Source organism: Nelusetta ayraudi, unplaced genomic scaffold (genome assembly GCF_046127955.1).
Source record: "Nelusetta ayraudi isolate G7.1 ecotype Tasmania unplaced genomic scaffold, CSIRO-AGI_Nayr_v1 ptg000133l, whole genome shotgun sequence".
NCBI lineage: Eukaryota > Metazoa > Chordata > Actinopteri > Tetraodontiformes > Monacanthidae > Nelusetta > Nelusetta ayraudi.
In genome coordinates, this window is record NW_027466183.1 from 285,685 (window position 1) to 305,930 (window position 20,246).

At 45.5% G+C, this 20,246-nt stretch overlaps 3 protein-coding genes across 9 annotated transcripts; 2 read left to right on the forward strand and 1 right to left on the reverse strand.

Moving 5' to 3' along the window:
• The first annotated feature begins 492 nt into the window (after window positions 1-492).
• On the forward strand, window positions 493-7,231 carry LOC142904846 (NACHT, LRR and PYD domains-containing protein 12-like). Of its 7 annotated transcripts, none has more exons than XM_076051204.1 (6): window positions 493-1,538; window positions 2,047-2,203; window positions 2,804-2,977; window positions 3,314-3,487; window positions 6,264-6,447; window positions 6,839-7,231. In XM_076051204.1, exons 1-6 carry the CDS (start codon window positions 1,073-1,075, stop codon window positions 6,845-6,847), a joined length of 1,164 nt encoding a protein of 387 aa, XP_075907319.1. In that variant the 5' UTR covers window positions 493-1,072; the 3' UTR covers window positions 6,848-7,231. The 7 variants fall into 7 exon arrangements, with proteins under 7 accessions (XP_075907319.1, XP_075907316.1, XP_075907318.1 ...); XM_076051201.1 differs by having other exon boundaries at window positions 494-1,538; window positions 6,843-7,231; XM_076051203.1 differs by having other exon boundaries at window positions 494-1,538; window positions 6,264-6,441; window positions 6,852-7,231.
• Window positions 7,232-15,589: 8,358 nt separating this feature from the next.
• LOC142904849 (transcription factor 7-like) lies at window positions 15,590-17,832 on the forward strand. The gene is made up of 4 exons (XM_076051210.1): window positions 15,590-16,034; window positions 16,144-16,251; window positions 16,368-16,396; window positions 16,487-17,832. The coding sequence occupies exons 1-4, from the start codon at window positions 15,876-15,878 to the stop codon at window positions 16,557-16,559; spliced, it is 369 nt and encodes a 122-aa protein (XP_075907325.1). The 5' UTR covers window positions 15,590-15,875; the 3' UTR covers window positions 16,560-17,832.
• A 149-nt stretch (window positions 17,833-17,981) lies between these two features.
• On the reverse strand, window positions 17,982-19,254 carry LOC142904863 (betaine--homocysteine S-methyltransferase 1-like). Its single transcript, XM_076051220.1, has 4 exons — window positions 19,209-19,254; window positions 18,782-18,952; window positions 18,232-18,460; window positions 17,982-18,138 (listed from the first exon to the last, which is right to left on the reverse strand). The coding sequence occupies exons 1-4, from the start codon at window positions 19,252-19,254 to the stop codon at window positions 18,045-18,047; spliced, it is 540 nt and encodes a 179-aa protein (XP_075907335.1). The 3' UTR covers window positions 17,982-18,044.
• Window positions 19,255-20,246: the final 992 nt, after the last annotated feature.

Genomic DNA, 20,246 nt, shown 5'->3' on the forward strand with positions numbered 1-20,246 from the left:
AGGGCCTGGAGAACCAGGACCTTCAGCTGGTGCTTCCTCTCTCATTCAGGCAGCTCAACTTGGTCAAAGAGCAGCACTACAGTCTTCTGGAGCTGCTCCATGTTTTCCATCCAACGTTAGAGAAGCTCACAGCAGAGCAGCTGCATGTCTGCAAACTTCTCTTCATCTTGGACGGCCTGGATGAAAGCACACTGGCTCTGGACTTTGAGAAGAACCAGGTGGTGACTGACGTCACTCAGAAGAAGTCAGTCAGCGTCCTGCTAACAAACCTGATCAGAGGAGATCTGCTTCCCTCGGCTCTGCTGTAGATAACTTCCAGACCTGCAGCAGCCAATCACATCCCTTTGTCATGTGTGGACAGGCTGACAGAAGTACGAGGCTTCACCGATGACCAGAAGGAGGAGTATTTCAGGAGGAGGTTCAGAGATAAAGAAGATGTGTCCAGCAGAATCATATCCCACATCAAGGCCTCCAGGAGCCTCCACATCATGTGTCAGATCCCGGCCTTCTGCTGGATCACTGCCACAGTTCTGGAGAGCATGTTGAGCTTAGAGCAGAGAGGAGAGCTGCCCAAGACCCTGACTGACATGTACTCACACTTCCTGCTGGTCCAGACCAAGAGGAAGCAGCACAAGTATGGAGGAGGTCCACAGGAGCTGACGTAGGCTGACAGGGAGCTTCTTCTGAAGCTGGGCCAGCTGGCATTTGAACATCTGGAGAGTGGAAACATCATGTGCTACAGTGAAGACCTGGAGAAGTGTGGTCTCAGTGTGACTGACGCCTCTGTGTACTCAGGAGTTTGTACAGAGATCTTCAGAAGAGAGAGTGTGATCTTCCACAAAACCGTCTACTGCTTCGTTCATCTGAGCGTCCAGGAGTTTCTGGCTGCAGTCTACAGCTTCCACTGTCACACCAACAAGAAGAAGGAGGTTCTTCAGGATTCCCTCAAAGACGCAAAAGCAGAGGCGTTACAAAAAAAATATGTTTTTAAAATTTTCAAATCTGTTTAAAAAAAAAAGAAGCCCCAAACCCTAACCAAACCTTGGACACCCTGGATGAGTTCCTGAAGAGGATGATGGAGAAATCCCTGCAGAGTCCAAACAGTCACCTGGACTTGTTTGTTCGCTTTCTCCATGGACTCAGTCTGGAATCCAACCAGAGACTCTTAGGAGGCCTGCAGGGTCTCACTGACAACCATCCAGGGACCTTACAGAAGGTCATCAACAACCTGAAGAAGATGAACACTGATTATGTTTCTCCTGACAGAAGCATCAACATCTTCCACTGTCTGCTGGAGGTGAAGGATCAGTCAGTGCATCAGGAGGTCCAAGAGTTCCTGCAGTCAGAGAACAGATCAGAGAAGAGACTCTCAGCCATCCAGTGTTCAGCTCTGGCCTACATGCTGCAGATGTCAGAGGAGGTTCTGGAGGAGTTGGACCTCAGCAAGTACAACACAACCAGGGAGGGAAGATTGAGACTGATTCCAGCTGTGAGAAACTGCAGGAAGGCTGTGATACGTTTAGGAAGGTACGTAAACACTGTGTGTGTGTGTGTGTGTGTGTGTGTGTGTGTGTGTGTGTGTGTGTGTGTGTGTGTGTGTGTGTGTGTGTGTGCGCTCTTGGTGTTAGCCACCCTGCTCCATCAGCAGCTCCTCCAGTCACAGGGTGGATCAACATCAGCAGGTCCACTTGTGGCTGCAGGTCTCCAAGAAAACAATGAGGGGAAAACTGAGTGGTGACTTTTAGCAGCAGGCTGCTTTATGTTGGATGGTGAGTGGGGTGAAGCTGCTCCACTGGAGTCCAGGATGGAGATGAAGATGTGACAGTGGCAGAATGAGGAGCTTTGCTCAGTGTGAAGGATTCATGCAGACAGTCAATCAACACAATCAACACATTGAACACACAAACACATCACATCCTGCCTTCCTTCATTTAGATGATGATGATGATGATGATGATGATGATGATGATGATGATGATGATGATGATGATGATGATGATGGAAGCAGCAACTTCTCACTCTGCTGTCCTTCATTCAGTCTTGGACTCCCAGAGCTTCAGTGTGCAGTGGTGTCTTCAGCTCTGCAGTCCAGCCCCTCCCACCTCACACTGCTGGACCTGAGTCTCAACACCCTGAAGGATCCTGGAGTGAAGCTGCTCTGTGCTGGACTGCAGAGTCCAAACTGCAGACTGAAAGTTCTCAGGTCAGTTCCTGCTTTCTACTGGTGGACAGTGTGTGTCAGCAGATGACAACTGGTGTGTAACGCTGCTCAGTGTGAAGACTTTGAAGCAGATATTAAAGACTCATCTAGACAAAGTGGACGTTGTTGATATTTTCATGTCAACAATCTGCAGCCAGAAAAGACTTTGGATGGTGGAAGAAAGTGTGGAAAATGTCTCCAGTCACTTTGGAGCTCAATGGAAGTTGTTGATTGGTGATGAAGGTCACATGACTGAGCAGAAGATCCTGTGAAGAAATATTAGAGGCAGATTAATAGTGCAGCAGTATTTCTTCATCTTGTCCTTTGAATGTGTTTGACTTGTAACGAGACTGTCATGACTGAAAACAGCCACAAGCACACAAAGGACTCACTGATTATTTTCCATCTTCACTGCTGATTGGCTGCACACTGACTGACACACTGCTGTTGTTATTGTGTTGACAACACACTGGCACAATGACTCGTTTGAGGGAATGACTCAGTGATCCCAACAGCTGCACATCTGGATCATCAACAGGGAGAAATGACTCTTAATATGACATTTACATCATGGAAGAAATCAAATATTCATTCTTTATTCAGGTTGAGTTGCTGCAGGTTGTCAGAGCTCAGCTGTGATTGGCTGCTCTCAGCTCTGAAGTCCAACCCCTCCCACCTCAGACTCCTGGACCTGAGTGGGAACCAGCTGCAGGATTCATCAGTGAAGGAGCTGAGTGGTTTTCTGCAGAGTCCAGACTGTAAACTGGAGACTCTGAGGTCAGTACTGGTTTGGAAGCAGTGGATGATGGTTTCAGCACCAAACACAGTTCATCACACATGTTGAATAAACATTGAACTGAAGGTTGATTCATATCAAAATGACATCCAGAAATATGAAAACTTTACGTTTGAAGTTAAAGCAGGTCATCAGTGGTCATGTGACCAAACATCATTTCAACACAGATTAGTTTTGGACTGAGGATTTAATTTCAAGGTGACATTTTCTGTAGTGTCAGATTCTGAAGTCGACATTTCACTTTGATTTTCAGAGTGATGACACCCTGGAAAAACTCTCCATCATTATAAACTCTCCATCATTTATTCTCTATTCAGGTTGGAGAGGTGCAGTTTGTCAGAGCTCAGCTGTGATTGGCTGCTCTCAGCTCTGAAGTCCAACCCCTCCCACCTCAGACTCCTGGACCTGAGTCAGAACCAGGTGCAGGATTCAGGAGTGAAGGTGCTGAGTGGTTTTCTGCAGAGTCCAGACTGTAAACTGGAGACTCTGAGGTCAGTTCACCCTCTTCACTCTACAACTTCTATCACTCTTGTTATTGTTGTCATGATTTTCACTTCACTGCTGTTGGAAATTCAATTTGCAGTCACTGGTTTGTGTTTGAAATGAGTGAAACTGGGTTTAAAGGCACAGTGTGTAAAATCCTGCCACCTAGTGGTCAGATTTCAGATTGCAGTGTTTACTTGCTGGCCCTCCTTCTCCTCTACTTGTATTGAGTAAGATAACGGTCAGTGTCCATGATTCTAACCATTCGTATTCGTAAAGTTAAACATTTGTATGTCTATAAAGAAGTTGTACACAAAATTCTGCTGTCATACACACAAGTTTGATAAATTTTGGGGGTTATGAACCTAAAAGCTGTGAGTGCAAAGTCTTAGAAATACAACTCTCATTTCTATGACTACAAATTCTTCACTGTGAGGACGAATTCAAGTTTGTGGGTACGAGTAGAAAAGTGCTCAAATGACGTCACATAGGTCACAGGGGAAGGTAATCGAACCCCGATTGCTCCGAACGCGCATGTGCCGAAGATGACTGACGGCTGTGCACCAGGTGAAGCATTACAGTCAATAACACATCCAACTATTTTATTTATTTCATGAAATTGTGCTGTTTTAACTAATATACAGTTTATGGACTACAGACGTACTGCTTAGTTTATACGCTAACGAGTTGGGCCGGTGACGCTCAGTTAGTGCTTCCATCATGCTGCAGTCAAATTGAACGCGGCAAGCGCACCCATTCATTGTGTACGTGCTGCCATGGCGCAAGAGCGCATCGCCGCACAACAACCTGAGTGGCGAGCAAGGATGGCGCCTGCCGCCGCCGCACTTTGCGCCCGATTTATTTTATTTTATTTTATATGGACACAGCGTGCTGTGACGACATCAACAGTACAATTTTATGATACAAATAAAAAAAAAATTGGATGTGTTATTGACTGATTGACTTTACCTGTAATGCTTCATTTGCGTTCCTGGGTGCACCGCCGTCAGTCATCAACACAAATCCCGTGTCCCCGGAACCATAGGATTTACATTTTGTATTTTTTTTGTGCAACATTTTATTAGGGCTCAGAATGGTTTTGTTTAATACTGTTGACTTGTATCAAAACACTGTCCTAGCAGAGAAAATGTAGACGCTGAAACGATCACTCGAGTCTCAGAGTCGTTTATTATTAGACAAGAATATCCGCACAACTTAAGTCCACACAGCACGAAACAGCAACAGTTCTATTCGACCGGTGTTAACATGCTAGCAGTGTTAAAGTCGCTATAAGGAGTGAAACTTACGAAACTTACGAGTCAGAACCGCTGCCTCTTAAGTTTCGCTGCCAGCGAACACAACGCAAGCGGAGCACAGAGTTAGCGGTGGTGGCTAGTGGTTTATCAACACAATTCAGTGCTTCACTTTGCAAATAGCCTTCAAACTAAAGTTGCTTGAGGTTACAAAACACATTTGCAGTTCTCATACATTTTTTCAAATAATGCCTTGGCGACTATTCTCTCGTCGTCCACCGGCCGAGTCGAGACCGTCTCCCTTCCCTTGCGCACCTGACCGGTGTTCCATCGCATCTGCATTCAGCTGAACAAACCTCCAACATTTTCCCTATTTGTATATATATTTCTCCGGACACTGTTTTGCTTCCATAAGCATTTCAGGTTTTAATACATGAAAATGTAAAAATCAACAAAAGGGGCATTTAAAAATGGCGGTTTTGGTCTTTCGTGAAAGACAGCCGTCAGTCATCTTCGGCACATGCGCGTTCGGAGCAATCGGGGATCGATTACCTTCCTCTGTGGCCTATGTGATGTCATTTGAGCACTTTTCTACTTTCTCTACTTTTTTATAGACATACAAATGTTTAACTTCACGAATACGAATGGTTAGAATCATGGACACATCTTTTTGACAGTTATCTTACTCTTGCCAGTGAACTATGGTGGCCTTCCAGCATCATAAAGGATGTGGTTGACAGCAAAGGTGTCTAGTTCTATGTATAATGATAAAGTTCCATCAATACAAATATTACAACCATCTATTAGCATCACAATCAGTTATAGTCACAGCAGACAGTCCAGTGCTAGCATGATTTTCAGCTAGCGCTAGCATTAGCCACCTGTATGAGCACTTAGATACTGTAGATAGATCCAGCTGGACTCAGCAGAAGGTCAAGGGTCAATGCAGGTTCTATCATCTCAGTCAGTTCAGTATTGATGAGCAAGATGCAGAAAAGATTCCACTGCATTTCAGTCACTTAATAACCATTTGTTCTCAGCATTTGCTTTATTAGAGGATTCCGGCTTCCAACCATCAATATGAAACTGTCTCTCAAACTGATCTTCCCAACCAGCCGCCTACAAACATGGCGGTGCAAGATGGCCACGACCTTTGACCTTCTGTCTGTTTCTAGAAAGAAGTGTTCTAACGGCAGGAAAAGCAGATAACTTTTATTTTCTACTAATCAAAGACTTCAAACTATATTGATGGTTGTATATGAAGCTTTCAGCAATAAATCTGCACTGATTTTACACACTGGACCTTTGAGGCAAAATTAATCAATGAATTCCAACATTGTTAACAGCTGATCAGTGGTCACATGACTAAACAGGTTGATATAAAATATTTTATTGTGGTGATTCATTATTTCAGTATTATTGTTGTGCTTCTGATTGGTTTAATGAACATTACAGTGTTATAGACATTAATATTTTTAATTTAAGATAGTGATGAAAACTCCACTCACTCCATCATTTATTCTCTATTCAGGTTGGCGGGCTGCAGTTTGTCAGAGCTCAGCTGTGATTGGCTGCTCTCAGCTCTGAAGTCCAACCCCTCCCACCTCAGACTCCTGGACCTGAGTGAGAACCAGCTGAAGGAATCATCAGTGAAGCCACTGGAGGATCTTGTCCACAGCAGAGACTATCAACTGGAGAGTGTGAGGTCAGTACTGGTTTGGAAGCAGTGGATGATGGTTCCAGCACCAAAGCCAGTTGATCCCATAGCAGAGGTCCAGTGTTCCCAGTCACAGTGTGAGAGGAGAATGGTGACGTCCAGCTGCTCCGCATTCATCCAACATCTGCTGCCAAACTGCTTCTTCTCTCAGTTAACCACTCAATTATTGATCAGTTCATCTTCATCAGGCCTCAGTATCAGTCCAACACTCCATGGTCACATGACCTTCATAAGTTCCACACTTGACATGTGACTGAGAGTCTGCTTCTTCTCACCAGTCACTCCATCATCTCATCAACCGTCAACGTCTCTGTGATGATGCGTTCAAGGACCGTGAGTCCTGACTCCTGCGGTCTCTTCTTCTCTCTACAGCTGGTGGTCACCTTGAGGGAGGATGAGGAGGAGAGTGAGGAGGAGAGTGAAGAGGAGAGCCCCACCTAGTGGTGGCTGACAGAACTACAACTACTGGAGATGAGTGACACACCGAGGCTCCGCCCCTCCTCCACCTGCAAGCTACACACACACCAGTCGTGCTCCAAGTGGACACTCTAACAGTGTGTGGGCGTGTCACGACCTTTGACCCCAGTGGAGCCTGGTGGCTGGCGGACTGCTTCTCCCTACAAGCTGCTGTGGTTACTGGGAGAGACGTCCCAGAAGCCACTGGTGGACCTTGCAGTGCCACATATGGACTCTTGTATTGTTCTTGGCCTTCCAGTGAACCACTGCGTGAGCACTGGAGGTCAACCATGACTGACTGCTGTCCTCCTCTCTGGACACCACAATCTCACTTCCCATATAAGTCCATCAATGTTTAATGCACCTTTTTTCTTGAGCAGTATCATTAAATCTCCACCTGCTAGTGTTTAAGATAAGATAAGATAAGATAAGATAAACCTTTATTCGTCCCACGACGGGGAAATTTAGGTGTTACAACAGCCAGAAGATAGGGCAAACAAGAATAAAGTGAACAGAGCGTATAAAAATAACCTAAATAACCTAAAATAGTGCAAAACAGTATAAAGTAAAAAAGTAAATAAACAAGAGCCTGTACAGAGAAAAACAGTGAAAAATATGCGCAGCTGAGTAATTATTGCACGTTATAAATAGATGGAGGGTTATTGCACTTAGTCCGGTTTGGGGTACATGTTTAGGTAGATTGATGTGTATGTAGATCTATGTTAGTAGCTTCAATGTGCTGTGAAATGTGGCATCTTCACCAACACTTTTATCATTTCACTGCTTCTTCATGTTGTTCTTTGATTTCTTGTTGTTTCATTTCTTTAGCAGCAGTGAAGCCCACACCACATCCATATTTATCATATGTATACAGCGTAGGATGATCCACCGTCTCCAGTGTCGGGACAGCCTTCTCATTGGCTCTTGGTGTGCCAGACCCCGCCCCCGTCCCCAACCTTCAAATAGTGGATTTACTTCTTTGACTTTAGTTCAGGTTTAGTTTTTCCTTGTAGTTCTTGTTTGGTTCTGATCGTCTTCGTCCTCCCTCCAGAACTTTGTGTCTTTGGCTCAGTTTTTCTTTGTCGCCATCATTTTTCTTTATTTTTCGTCAACTCATTATTTTAATATCTGGCAGAATGGCAATTTTTACTGGCGTCAGACAGCAGCAGAGACAACTCATTCTCCTACAGAGGGAGCTATTTTTGATTCATAATTTTTCCCCGATCTCAAGCCACAACAAGACGAGTAGACAATCAACACACAACACACACTCACACACACCCAGCTGGTTGCTGATTGTGTCTTCATGGTCACTTTGGTGTCAAACTGCTCCATATCAACCATCTACTGTCACCAAAATAAATGTCCATTGAGTGTGACGTGGTAGTTTGTGTAGTTCAACTCCCTGTGTATCACCAACAACTGCCCGCTACTGAAACTGCAGTGAGACTGATCCTGGTGTTTCTGACTGACGTCACTCACCAACCCCGCTAGTACTGCATCCAATCTCTGTTCACCTCATCCTGACGCCATCTAGGGGTGAATGTGGGAACTGCCTTACATCCCCTTTCGACCACCCCTCAGAGTCCCTCTAGTGGCAAAAGTAAGACTTGCATGCAGGACCCATATACACATTCAATGTCCCGTTTCCGTCTCTTAGTAAAACTGATTTAAATATGAATCAATCATCCTCCTCGACATCAGGCACAAGTAGGCGATCACAGATACAGGCGTTTGTGTGTGTGTGTGTCTACTTATTGTATGTGGTTTTCAACAATAAAGAAGGAACCAGAGTAATAAGAATAAATGCAAACTTTATACAACACTGGTACAAATGCAGCCAGCAACATCAACTCATGCGCCCTGGCCTTACCATATAAACTCAAACTACAACAGGTACAACACCGCCCCCAAGTGGTGAGCACAAAACACATGTCTGGGAGCTTTCTAACAGTGGCCACCTCTCTTTGAGCTGCAGCCAGTGATGGTCTTCATCCTCTCCCACACCTCCCTCATATTGTTGTTCTGCATCCTTTCTTAATTTTTCCTTCTGTGCTGCTCCTTGACTTGGACTCTGAGTTCCCTCTGGACCCGCTGGAGCTCCTGTCGCTCACCATCTTTGAAACCCTTCTCCTGGTTCAGAAGGTTCTTGATGTTGCTGGTTCTCCAGGGCTTGTTGTTGGCAAAGCAGCGTCCATACAGAAGTTTCTAAAGTCCGTAGTGCAGTCAACCATCTGGTCCATGTTGTGAGAGCCCTGCAATGCGTCCCAGTCTGTGGAGTCAAAGCAGTCTTTCAGAGGCTGCTCCATGTGACCAGCCTCTCTGTCCTGCCTTGTCTTGTCCAGTGGGTGAAGGGGCTGGGTTCTGGTTCAGGGCATGGTTCTGGTGCTCTCTTGGCCTGGGGGTCCCCATCCATCGACATGAGGAGAGGTTGTGATCTGAAATGAGAGGAAGTTGTCAAAATAAAACAGGAAATGACGAGACAAAACCCCAAGACGAGACAAAACCTCACCACGGCGTGACACACACAGTTTAGTGTATTACTTATATATGGTTGTATTATTGTATTTACTTATTTATTTTGTATGTGCATTTATTTTATTCTTTTTTCTGTATGAGTTCTCTGTTTACCATTTGAACGAGTTCATTTTTGGATCATTAACTATGCAAACTAATATCTGTTGTTTTTTTTACACAATACCTGTACATTGTTGCCAGTTGCTCTCACAACCCCTCACTTCCATCCCCTTTCTTCTCTCTTTTTCTTTCTCTATCCCTCCCTCAGTCCTGGCCAGAATATCACTCATCCATAAAAATAGAATCAAACCAGTCATCAGGTCGTTCCTGAACGCACCCGTGTGATTCACACCCTAGGCTCACAAGCTCCACCTTATTAATAAAGTCTTTTATTAAAGTCCACCTTAATAAAATCTGTCAGCCATCATGAAGACATTGACATTGACTTTTACTTGACGGACGAAACCACTCTTGTCAGGAAAGGTTTCGATGATCCTTCCTAATGGCCACGAATTTCTGGGGGAAGTGTCGTTTACGATCAGTACCACGTCTCCTTTGCAGAAGTTTCTTCTGGGCGTGGTCCATCTCTGTCGCTTCTCGAGTTGTGTAAGATACTCCTTACACCAGCATTTCCAAAAAACGTCCGCAATGTACTAAACTTGCCGCCACCTGCATTTGGTGTATTGATCCTCCTTGCTGAATAACCCTGGCGGTAGCTCAGGCTTGACTTTGAGTAACAACAGGTGGTTAGGTGTCAGAGCTTCCAGGTCGTGGAGATCTGGTGATGCCTTTGTGATGGGCCTGCTGTTTATGATGGCTTCAGCTTCACACAACATGGTGTGAAGTCCCTCCTCATTCAAAACTTGTTCTTTCAGTGTGGTGTTCAGAACCTTGCACACAGAACGGATCATCCTTTCCCAGCTCCCACCGTGATGGGAGCCCGCTGGTGGGGTGAAGTTCCATTGGATACCTTTCTGCTGCAAAGTTTTGTCGATCTTGTTTGTGTTCCATTCCTTCCGTGCCTTTTTTAACTCTGTATTTGCCGACCTGAAGTTGGTTCCATTATCTGAGTACATTTCTCTTACTTGCCCTCTTCTGTTGATGAACCTTCTGATTGCATTTAGGCATGCATCCGTGTCAAGAGAAGATGCTACTTCCAGATGCACAGCCCGTATCGCGAGACAAATAAAGATGACGCCATATCTCTTTACCTCTCCTCTTCCTCTTTTCACTAGGAACGGGCCAAAGTAGTCGACACCAACTCTCATAAAAGGGGGTTCATCAGGCAGAACTCTGCATGCGGGTAACTCCGCCATGAATTGTTGTCCGGTCAGTCCCTGTAATTTTTTGCAGTGCTGCCAGTTCCTCTTTAAAACTTTGTTTCTGATAATATTTCACAATTTCCTTCTCCGCCACAACCAGATCATCGAAGGTGAGGCTGGCTCCCTTGAGACGTTTTCTGAGAGGGCTTGCTCTTCTTTCTCCTTCTGGTTTCTTTTTCTTGTCCATCAACTCCCTCAGCAAATGCTTGAGCTTCAGAAACCAGGCCACGGCGCGTTTTAGCTTCGTCCAGGATAAAAAGTGGGTCATTAACTGTCGTGATCATTGATGTCTAGCATTCCAGGATCCGGATTCCTGGGCCACTGGTCCGGAGGGTGTTGTAAGAAATCCGGTCCTGACAGCCAGCGGTTCTCCTTTAAGAACGCCTCGGCTGATTGTCCCCTCGAGACTACATCAGCAGGGTTCAAGGAAGTCTTCACGTATCTCCATTGCGTCGTCTGAGAGTGTGTCAGGATGGCAGTAATTCTATTGGCAACAAAGGTCTTAAATCTTGTGCCTTTGCTGTTCAAGTATTTCAGCATGGCTGTGCTGTCTGTCCAAAAAACGGAATCTTGTTGTTCCAACTCAAGCTGTTTCTTCAGAAACCTGTCCATCTTCACTGCAACCGTGGCTGCAGTCAACTCCATTCTGGGCACAGTTGGAGATTTCAACTTCATTTCTTGAAGCATCTGTCCACACCAAAATTTGTGAGCACTTGTAGATCTGCCTTCCATTTCTCCCAAACTCCGATGATGCTATCTGGCAGCTCTTTGTCCCAGTCGTACTTTTGCCTGCAGAGATCTTGTAAAAGTATTTTTGCGGGCAGCACCACTGGAGCAAGAAATCCTAGTGGATCAAAGATGGAACTGACAAGGGAGAGCGGACCTCTTCTAGTGTGTGGGCGGTATCTCAGGTTAGTGTTGAACCTGAATTGGTCTGTTTCAGCGCACCACTGGATCCCCAATGCTCTCTCTGTTGGCAGGTTGTCACTGTCTAAGTCCAAGTCCTGCAACCCTTGAGCTCTTTCTTCCTTTGGGATTGAGTTTAACACCTTCTTGCTATTACTTGACCATTTGGTGAGGTGAAATCCTCCCTTCGCCAACATGTTTATCAGGTTAGTACGAAGGGCAGTTGCTGTACCTTCGTTTTTGACTGACTTCAGACAATCGTCCACGTAAAAGTTTTTCCTAACTGTCTCAGCAGTTTCATGGCCAAACTCTTCTTCGTGGTCTATGGCACACTTCTGCAGTGCGAATGTGGCGATGCTTGGAGAAGATGTAGCGCCGAAGAGGTGAACCAGCATCTTGTACTCAACAAGTTCCTGTTTGTAGTCGCTGTCAGGCCACCAGAGGAATCTAAACAGGTCAGTATCTTCATTGTTGACTCTGACCTGGTGGAACATCGCCTCTATATCAGCCATGACTGCCACGGACTCTTGCCTGAACCTTATCAGGACCCCCAATAGGGAGCTTGTCAGGTCCGGTCCCTGCAGAAGTTGCTGATTCAATGATGTCCCTTGGAAGCTTGCGGCACAGTCAAAGACAACACGCAGTTTTCGTTTGACTGGATGCCTCACCCCGTGGTGGGGCAGATACCATCTTCTTCCTTTTTCTCTTTCCTGATTGGGGGCAGTGAGCCTCACGGCGTAGCCGTTCTCGAGTAGGCTGTCGATGAAGGTCACATATTTCGCGTGGAATTTTTCATATTTGATGAATCTTTTCTTCAAGTTCATTGCACGCTCCTTGGCAACTGCCTTATTATTGGGCAGGCACAGTTCCTTGCTTATTACTGGCAGGCAGACACTGTTATGGCCATCCACGAGTTTTGAGGATTGTGACACCATATTCATAAACTGGTAATCATCTTTAGACATCTCAATGTCTTCATCCTGTCCTGCATCTGGAAAGTCCACTTTAAACTGCTGTTGCAAACGCTTGTCCAGCCTGGCAACAGCGATCCTAAAGGATGTGACTGCTGTTTGCTTGTCCATTTGGCTTGAGTCATTCCCGCCTCTGAGTGGTCCGTTAACTGTCCAGCCTAAAATTGTTCTGACGGCATAGGGTCCTCCACCCTTACTGTTAATAACTTGGAGTGGCTCCATTGCCTTTGGAACATTTGCACCTATAAGCAGGCCGATTTGAGCTTTTACAGAGGTAAGCCTCACCTCCTTCAAGTGAGTCCAACCATCAACGTCCTCTTGCTGGGGGATGCTGTCCTTCGAGATGGGGATGGTTTTCTGAGAGAACACTTCTGGGAGTTCAATGAAATGTTTTCCATCCAGGCTGCTGACTTCCAGTCCTCTCATACAGCTTGTATTTATAACGGCTTCTGAACCGATTGTTCACAGCAGGATCCTGGTCTTCTGTCCTCTCATGTTTAATTGTGCCATCAGCGACTCTGCAGCGAAAGTAGCTGAACTACCTGGATCCAAAAATGCATATGTCAATATCTCCTTGGTCCCCTTTTGTGCCTTGACACGCACTGGGATGATTGCTAGTGCACATTCTTCTTTGCCAACCCCAGTGGCGCCGAAGGCCTCAATTTGCAGGAGGGCGGTTGACACCTCTTGTTCCGTGCTATCCTTTATTCCTTCTTCTTGGGAGTTCCTAAACATAAACTTTGTCTCGTTATGCAGAAGTGTTGGGTGTTGACGAGAACATTCTTGACACTGCGCTTTGTCTGTACAGTTGTTGCTCATGTGGCCATGTTTCAGACAAGCAAAACAAAGTCCCTTTCCTCTTAAAAAGTCTATTTTTTCACTGAGTGGTTTTCTCTTGAGTTTTCTACACTCAGACACACTGTGATGCTCTCCGTTGCAATAGCCACAGGGCTGACTCTTTGCATCCATCGTTATTGTTTTTGCTGCCGCTTGTTGGACTTTGACCTTTGGACGAATGACTTCCATTGTAAACACTTTCTGTGGCTTAGATGTCCTTTCCTTGCGGTATTTAGATCTCTGTTGATGTAGTTCCTTTGGGCCTGCAGCGTTATCGAAATCGTTAAACTTTGCTCTTCTATCTATTTTATCTTGTAGATCGCATGCATATCTTCTCCAGGCTTCTTTAAGTTTGTATGGCAGCTTATTAGCAAGTGCTCTTATGTTTGCTGCAAGATCTAATTCGTCAATGGAGCTTATGTCTGTCATTGTATTGGAGCAGCTAATGAGGAACAGTGCAAAAGACTGGAGTGCAGCGCCATCTTCTGGCCTGATTGTTTGCCACTCTAGAGCAATGCTCATATAGGCTTCCGCTATTTTGAAGTCGTCACCAAAAAACCTCTTCAATTCCATGTTCAATTGATCTTATGAAGGTGTTGTATTCTAGAGGGTCACCGGTGAAAGTTGGAATTGTGAGCTCAGGAAGTAGCGATGCTTTGTGATTTTTAATAAGGTATTCGGTAACATTGGCTTGTTGAGAGATTGCCTTGCTCAGACTATAAAGTTCTAATCTATCCTTGAGTTCTCCTTGTGAGGCGCTTGCTCTGCTTGTGGCGTTGCTTGTGACGCTGCCAGGGGTGCTGCTGGCGATGCATATGGTTGCGTATTGAGACGGGGTTTCGCTTGGGGAGGGGACCGTGAAGCTTGTGGCGGTGGTACAGGGATTGGGACCCATTTAGATTTGTCGGGTTGTTCAGTTTTAGAAAATATCATTTCTGGTTGGGTCTTATCTTCCACCAACTCGTATTTTTGCAAAACTCTCATTTTTGCATCGGACTCGGCCAGAGCTGTCTCCATTGCTAATCTTTCTTTTCTACCCTTTTGTTCAGCCTGGAACCGCATTTCCTCAGCTTGTAATTGAGCCTCTCTGCACCTTTCTTCAGCTTGCTGCTGAGCCTCCTTGTATTGCTTGCGTGCAAACCATTCTGCTTCTTCTTGTTACAGATCCAACTTCACCCTTAAGCCTGCAGCCTTCGCTTGCAATGCTGCGTGCTCCATCTCAATCTTCAGCATGACGGAGTGCGTTGACCCAGTTTGCGATCGTAAAGATTTTTTCGACGTAACTGATGCAACTGCGGAATCACCGTCCGCTGGCGTCATTTGTTGAGCTGGCTTTGTAGCTTGTTCTGTTCGTTGAGCAACTTCTTTCATCCATTCCTCACATTTCCAGAAGAACTCATTCTGCTGTTTAATCTTAGGCTCGAACCAAGTATCTTGATCATCTTTACGTTCCTGTTCTGTCAACAAACGACCCAGTTCGTCATTTGTCTGCGTAAATTCCTTTTGCGATCCGCTGAAGTCAACACGGACTATATTCATCACAATGTCAACATTTGCGTCATCTTCCATTAACGTTTTGATTTCATTTTCCAGACTTGTTAGCCGGGACAACTTGTACCTGCGAGCGTTTTTTTAGTTTTGTTATCTGCTCTGCTACTGCTTTCTCAGTCATTTTTACTGTCCTTTTTCCGCTTTCGCCGTCTTCCATCCTGGGTCGACGTCCACAATACTAGTTACGGGTTGTAACGCGAGCAGAATGTTTACCATTTAACTTTCGTTTTCGCTACGCACCGACATTCCGCTGTCGTGCCGGGGTACATTCCATTCATTCATTCATTAACTCCGGAGCCGGATGCAGCTGGCACTTTCGGGTAGTAAATAAATGATCGAACTTACAGATTGACGTCTTCTTTTTAACAAACCATCATTTGTCCATCCAGAGTTCCTTTTCGAGCCAAGCCAGTCCACTATTCCATTTTCCACAGCCGAATTCTTTTGATTGAATTGTAGTTCCACAGCCGCTCTTTACCTTTGACGCTCAGGTGTCTTCAATGCCCGTCCGTCATACCAGCACCATTACATCATTCATAAATTGATGAGACGTGGGTTCCATTTATCTCGTTTATTTTCCTTCTTGAGTTTGGATTTGAGGCAACAAAGACAATATGAGGTCAAAAGAATTGTTGGGCTTCCAACCACTCCGGCTTGACCCTCTTTCACTCACTCACTCGCCATTTTTTTCTCTCGACCTGAAATAGCTGCGGGTGGCCTTTCAAAATAAAATACTTCCTTTCCAGCAAATAATTAAATACAATTAAAGATAAATCACGAAATGGTTCTCTAAAGCAAATTATTCGTAAAATTATTTACATGCTGAAATAAAATGTACATTTAGGCACCTACACTTTTAATTCTTTATGTTTTGCCACAGGAAAATAAACCGCACGACCGACCTCCCTTACATCAAGAAGCCCATGAACGCGTTCATGATCTTCCGAAAAGTGCAGCGCAAAAAGGTCATGGAGGACCTGAAAATCAGGGACAGCGCTGCTGTAAATGCAGTTCTGGGCAAGATGGTGAGTGAACTGTTTCCATGTTGGAGATGTGTTGATTCATTCATAGCTATTATACAACTTAATGCCCCAAGAGTGGACCTGCTGACATGGTGTTGCTGTGTGCCCTCAGAGGAGGTCGCTGTCAAAGGAGGAGCAGGATGGATACTATGAAAAGGCCAAAGTGGAGAAAGAGCTCCACTCCCAGCAGCACCCAGGCTGGTCGGCCACGTTCAATTACGTATGTACACCACACAGAGTCACAGTGCAACACTACACCACAACTGTGGAAGCAAAGCACCATCAGAGTGTCTTCAATGGCTCAGTGTGCTGACCTTTGCTCTCCCTCCACTCCAGGAGCACCGACTGTATCATGTTGGATATCTGTAAGTCTCAATAATGCACTGAAAACACAACCAGTGAGCTTCTGACGCTAGTTTCACGCACTAAAACATCTGTGTATTGCGTCTGTGTAGAAATGGAGAGCCAGTTTATGGGATGTTTCCCAACATGTATGGTGCTGCTGGTCCTGCTCCTCAAAGTGCATGATGAACCCAAAGTAAGAACTAAGATTTGCTCCAAATGTACTTAATTCTCACGACGATTAACCACAATCACTGGTGTCAATCCATCCAGCACCAGGTGTGCTGTCAAATACTTAAGAGGATTCAGCTTTTTTCTGGATTTAGTTTTGTTTACCATTGTTGTTTTCAAATTCTTTTAATTCTTCTTTTTTATGTTGTGCCGCAGAAAACAAAACCGTACGACCGACCTCCCTTACATCAAGAAGCCCATGAACGCATTCACGATCTTCCGAAAAGAGCAGCGCATCACGGTCATGGAAGACCTGAAAATCAGGGACAGCGCTGCTCTAAATGCCGTTCTGGGCAAGATGGTGAGTGAACTGTTAACAGGTTTGAGATGTGTTGATTCATTCATAGCTATTATACAACTTAATGCACCAAGAGTGGACCTGCTGACATGGTGTTGCTGTGTGCCCTCAGAGGAGGTCGCTGTCAAAGGAGGAGCAGGATGGATACTATGAAAAGGCCAAAGTAGAGTAGAGTGGAGAAAGAGCTCCACTCCCAGCAGCACCCAGGCTGGTCGGCCACGTATGTACACCACACAGAGTCACAGTGCAACACTACACCACAACTGTGGAAGCAAAGCACCATCAGAGTGCACAAGACATGCTTCTGCCAACTGATCTCAGACCTTTTCTGGTTTCGTGTAGGGTCGAAGTAAAAGGAGCGGCAGATGGACGCCTCCATCACAGTGCTAGGTAGGCCTCATGAAAACCTGATGACAGGAGCACGTTTATGATTCTTCCAGAGAAATGATTAGTACGAGAAAGAGATGGAGGATCTTTTTTAAGAAAAAGATGAAATAAAATACAATTTCATTTTGTGCAAATATTGGTCTCACATGTTTACAATTGAAAAGAAATGCTGTTCTCAAGAATTAGAATCACCATCCATCCGACAGTGCAGGCTACCAGCTTGCTAGCACACATCACTCATGTTTGCATGTTTTGTTTCTTTGTGTTTCAGAATCTCCAGTTCTTCAGCTGACGCAGCTCTCCTCTGCACCATGTATTGTCCTCAGATCCCTGTTTGTGTATATGTTGTATATATTAGATTTCTTTTGTGTATATTTTAAAAACATGTAAAGAAAACTTTTTACTATTTTTAACATCATGAGGTTGTGTTGATGTTCTTTGGGGGTCAGATTGAAGTCTAAACATTTATAATATTTAATCCAGCATAAATTAAAAGCTGCCAAGAGATGATACAAATATTTTATTGATGCCTCTGGTAATAATTTTCTAGATAATTCAAAAATGAAAGTAAGTTTTAAAATATATTTTTTTAATTTATTTTTTTTCTGCAGTATTTTTTGAACCACCTGGTGGCGCCCCATCCTTTAAGAATGTGCAACTGAAGCTCAATGAAGGTTATGGGACCCCTACAAAAAAAAAAACGACTGACAGCTCATGAGGAAAAAAAATAATGAATCCAACTTCACAGAAAGGTCTCATGATTGAAACCAGCCATCAGGTTTGGACACGGAGGGGCAGAGGGGACGGCCAGAGGCGGGCTTCAGCTTCTCCCAGTAATCGCGGCGAGCCCTGCAGACGCAAGTCGGCTTCATTTAAAACCACAAACGGAGATAAACTTGAATGCGTGTTCCACGAAAGTGGATGAAGGCGAGGTGTCTCTACCTGGCTCTGACCCAAGGCTTGGTGTGCATCTCCAGGCCAGAACCCCAAATGCCGTGCTTCTCGGAGCCAGCAGGCAGGATGCCCCTCTCCTCCTTCACCTCCTCGGACAGGGCGCGGATGTGGTAGGGCTCGAACCCGCAGCAGCCGCCGATGTAGCGGATGCCAGCGTCGTAAGCGTCACGGGCGTATTTGTGCATGTCCCATCGGATCAGGATCCTGGGCTCAAGACCTACGGGAGACAAGGCGGCTTTTACACGAGCGCACTCAATTTCCTGGTCCTGCCTAATGATGCAATAGACAAAAGTATGGTCAAAAACTAAGGTCAACGAGCTCGTCAGCATGCTGAAGCTACAATAAGCCACATCAGTCTTTTAAAAAACGACTGTGTGCTTCCCCAAATAGGACACAGCAATCAGAAACCAATGCAAACACCCAATTTTGTTTGGCGTGTGCAGGCCAATATGATCGGAAGGAGGAGAAGGTCCACACAAACGCAGTCATTCATGTCAACAAAAGCACGAGGGTCATCCTGCCACACGCGCACACTCACTGAAGGGGAACTCTGGCAGGTCGATGAAACCCTGGCAGCCGCAGTTTGGGGTGTGATAGGCCAGCGGCTGGCACATGTAGTGAGCCTTCAGGCCGGCCTTCTCCACGCCTTCCTTCATCATCTTCACAGTCTTCACGCAGGTGTCCGGGTTGAAGTGGCAGTTGATGCCCACTCAGCCTCCTCCACGTGCTCAAAGTACTGGGGGCAGCGTGGCCCTTGGTGACGCCCCAGGCAGCCAACAATGTACCTCTGCGATGAGGACGTCCACGTCCTTGATGACGAACACACCCAGCTGCTTCTTGATCTGCACTCCCTGTGAGCCAGGAGACAAGGACACACAACCAACTTCATCAGATGGTGCGTGCACGTGTAAGTGCAAAAGAAACACCTTGTATGCATCAGGGACAAGTTCCTGCCTCTGTCTAACCTCTCTTCTCCAGGGCGAAGACGAAGCCTCCGTCCCCGATAACCATCTCGTCTGCATCTAGGCGCACACAAAAAAGGAAAGTAAAGAACAAGCGTTATGATTTTCATGGGGAAAAAAATCTGTGCTGAGACAGAGAATAAAATTGTATGTTTTTTGAGCATGGATGGCGCGCCAAAAGAGGAGGCTGCAAAGGAAATGGCAAAACTGTTCAATGACTCTTTTGAGCTGAATGAAACGGACACGGAGTTGATCCTGGAGCCTTTCAAATTTGTATTTCAGAACAAAGAAGAAATGTGGCTCTTTTGTGATGAAATAATAGACAAGAGAGGGTACTTGGCATACTGTGAGTGTGAAGAAGTACATCAGGAAAGATGGATCAGGTAGATAAATGCCAGAAAAAAGACCCCGACTTTGTGCTTGCTTTATTTTATTTATTTTTTTTTATTAATATTTTCTTTTATTTGTTTCGTAGCTAAGCATTCTGCTGCTGCTGCTGCTGCCACAACCCCTCCCCCCTCCCCCCCACCCCCCCACATGCCAACACCCCTTGGGCCCTCTCCCACCACAGTGACATTGATTCCTCAAATTGGGGATTGTGGAATAAAAATAAAACGCTTAACAAAAATCAGGGACACGGCGTGCGGTACCAACAACGTGAGCTGCGCATATCCCACGATGTCACGGGATGCTGACAGGGCTTTTTCAGCGGCAGCTGTGGCGCACAGACACTTCGGCAGGCCCGCTGCAACCGGATCGAGCTTCGCTGAAAAATAACCAACAGGTCTGAAGTCAGTGCCGTGTTTCTGCAAAAGAACAGAAGTCATGCATCCTTCTCTCTCATCAACAGCCTGAACGAACGGTTTCGTGGGGTCGGGGACGCCTAAAGTGGGTGGCGACTGCAGGGCCTTTTTCATGGCTGTAAACGCGTGTTCAGCCGCTTCGGACCAGGCGAGCTGGGATGACATAGTCATGCCTGGTTTGTGAATGAGCTCCCTCATTGGCTTCTCAAGATTAGAAAAATCTGGAACAAAATTTCGA

Excerpts from the sequence above, each read along its gene's own strand:
- LOC142904846 (XM_076051201.1), top strand. The coding sequence starts at position 1,073 with ATGATGGAGAAATCCCTGCAGAGTCCAAACAGTCACCTGGACTTGTTT. Across the intron at positions 1,539-2,046 it reads TTTAGGAAGGTACGTAAACA|TCCCAGAGCTTCAGTGTGCA; the intron begins CTGTGTGTGTGT and ends TCAGTCTTGGAC. Across the intron at positions 6,448-6,842 it reads AGAGTGTGAGGTCAGTACTG|GATGAGGAGGAGAGTGAGGA; the intron begins GTTTGGAAGCAG and ends ACCTTGAGGGAG.
- LOC142904863 (XM_076051220.1), bottom strand. The coding sequence starts at position 19,254 with ATGGTTATCGGGGACGGAGGCTTCGTCTTCGCCCTGGAGAAGAGAG. Across the intron at positions 18,461-18,781 it reads CCTGCCAGAGTTCCCCTTCA|GTCTTGAGCCCAGGATCCTG; the intron begins GTGAGTGTGCGC and ends TGTCTCCCGTAG. Across the intron at positions 18,139-18,231 it reads AAGCCTTGGGTCAGAGCCAG|GGCTCGCCGCGATTACTGGG; the intron begins GTAGAGACACCT and ends TTGCGTCTGCAG.
- LOC142904849 (XM_076051210.1), top strand. The coding sequence starts at position 15,876 with ATGTTTTGCCACAGGAAAATAAACCGCACGACCGACCTCCCTTACATC. Across the intron at positions 16,035-16,143 it reads ATGCAGTTCTGGGCAAGATG|AGGAGGTCGCTGTCAAAGGA; the intron begins GTGAGTGAACTG and ends GTGTGCCCTCAG. Across the intron at positions 16,397-16,486 it reads CTGTATCATGTTGGATATCT|AAATGGAGAGCCAGTTTATG; the intron begins GTAAGTCTCAAT and ends GCGTCTGTGTAG.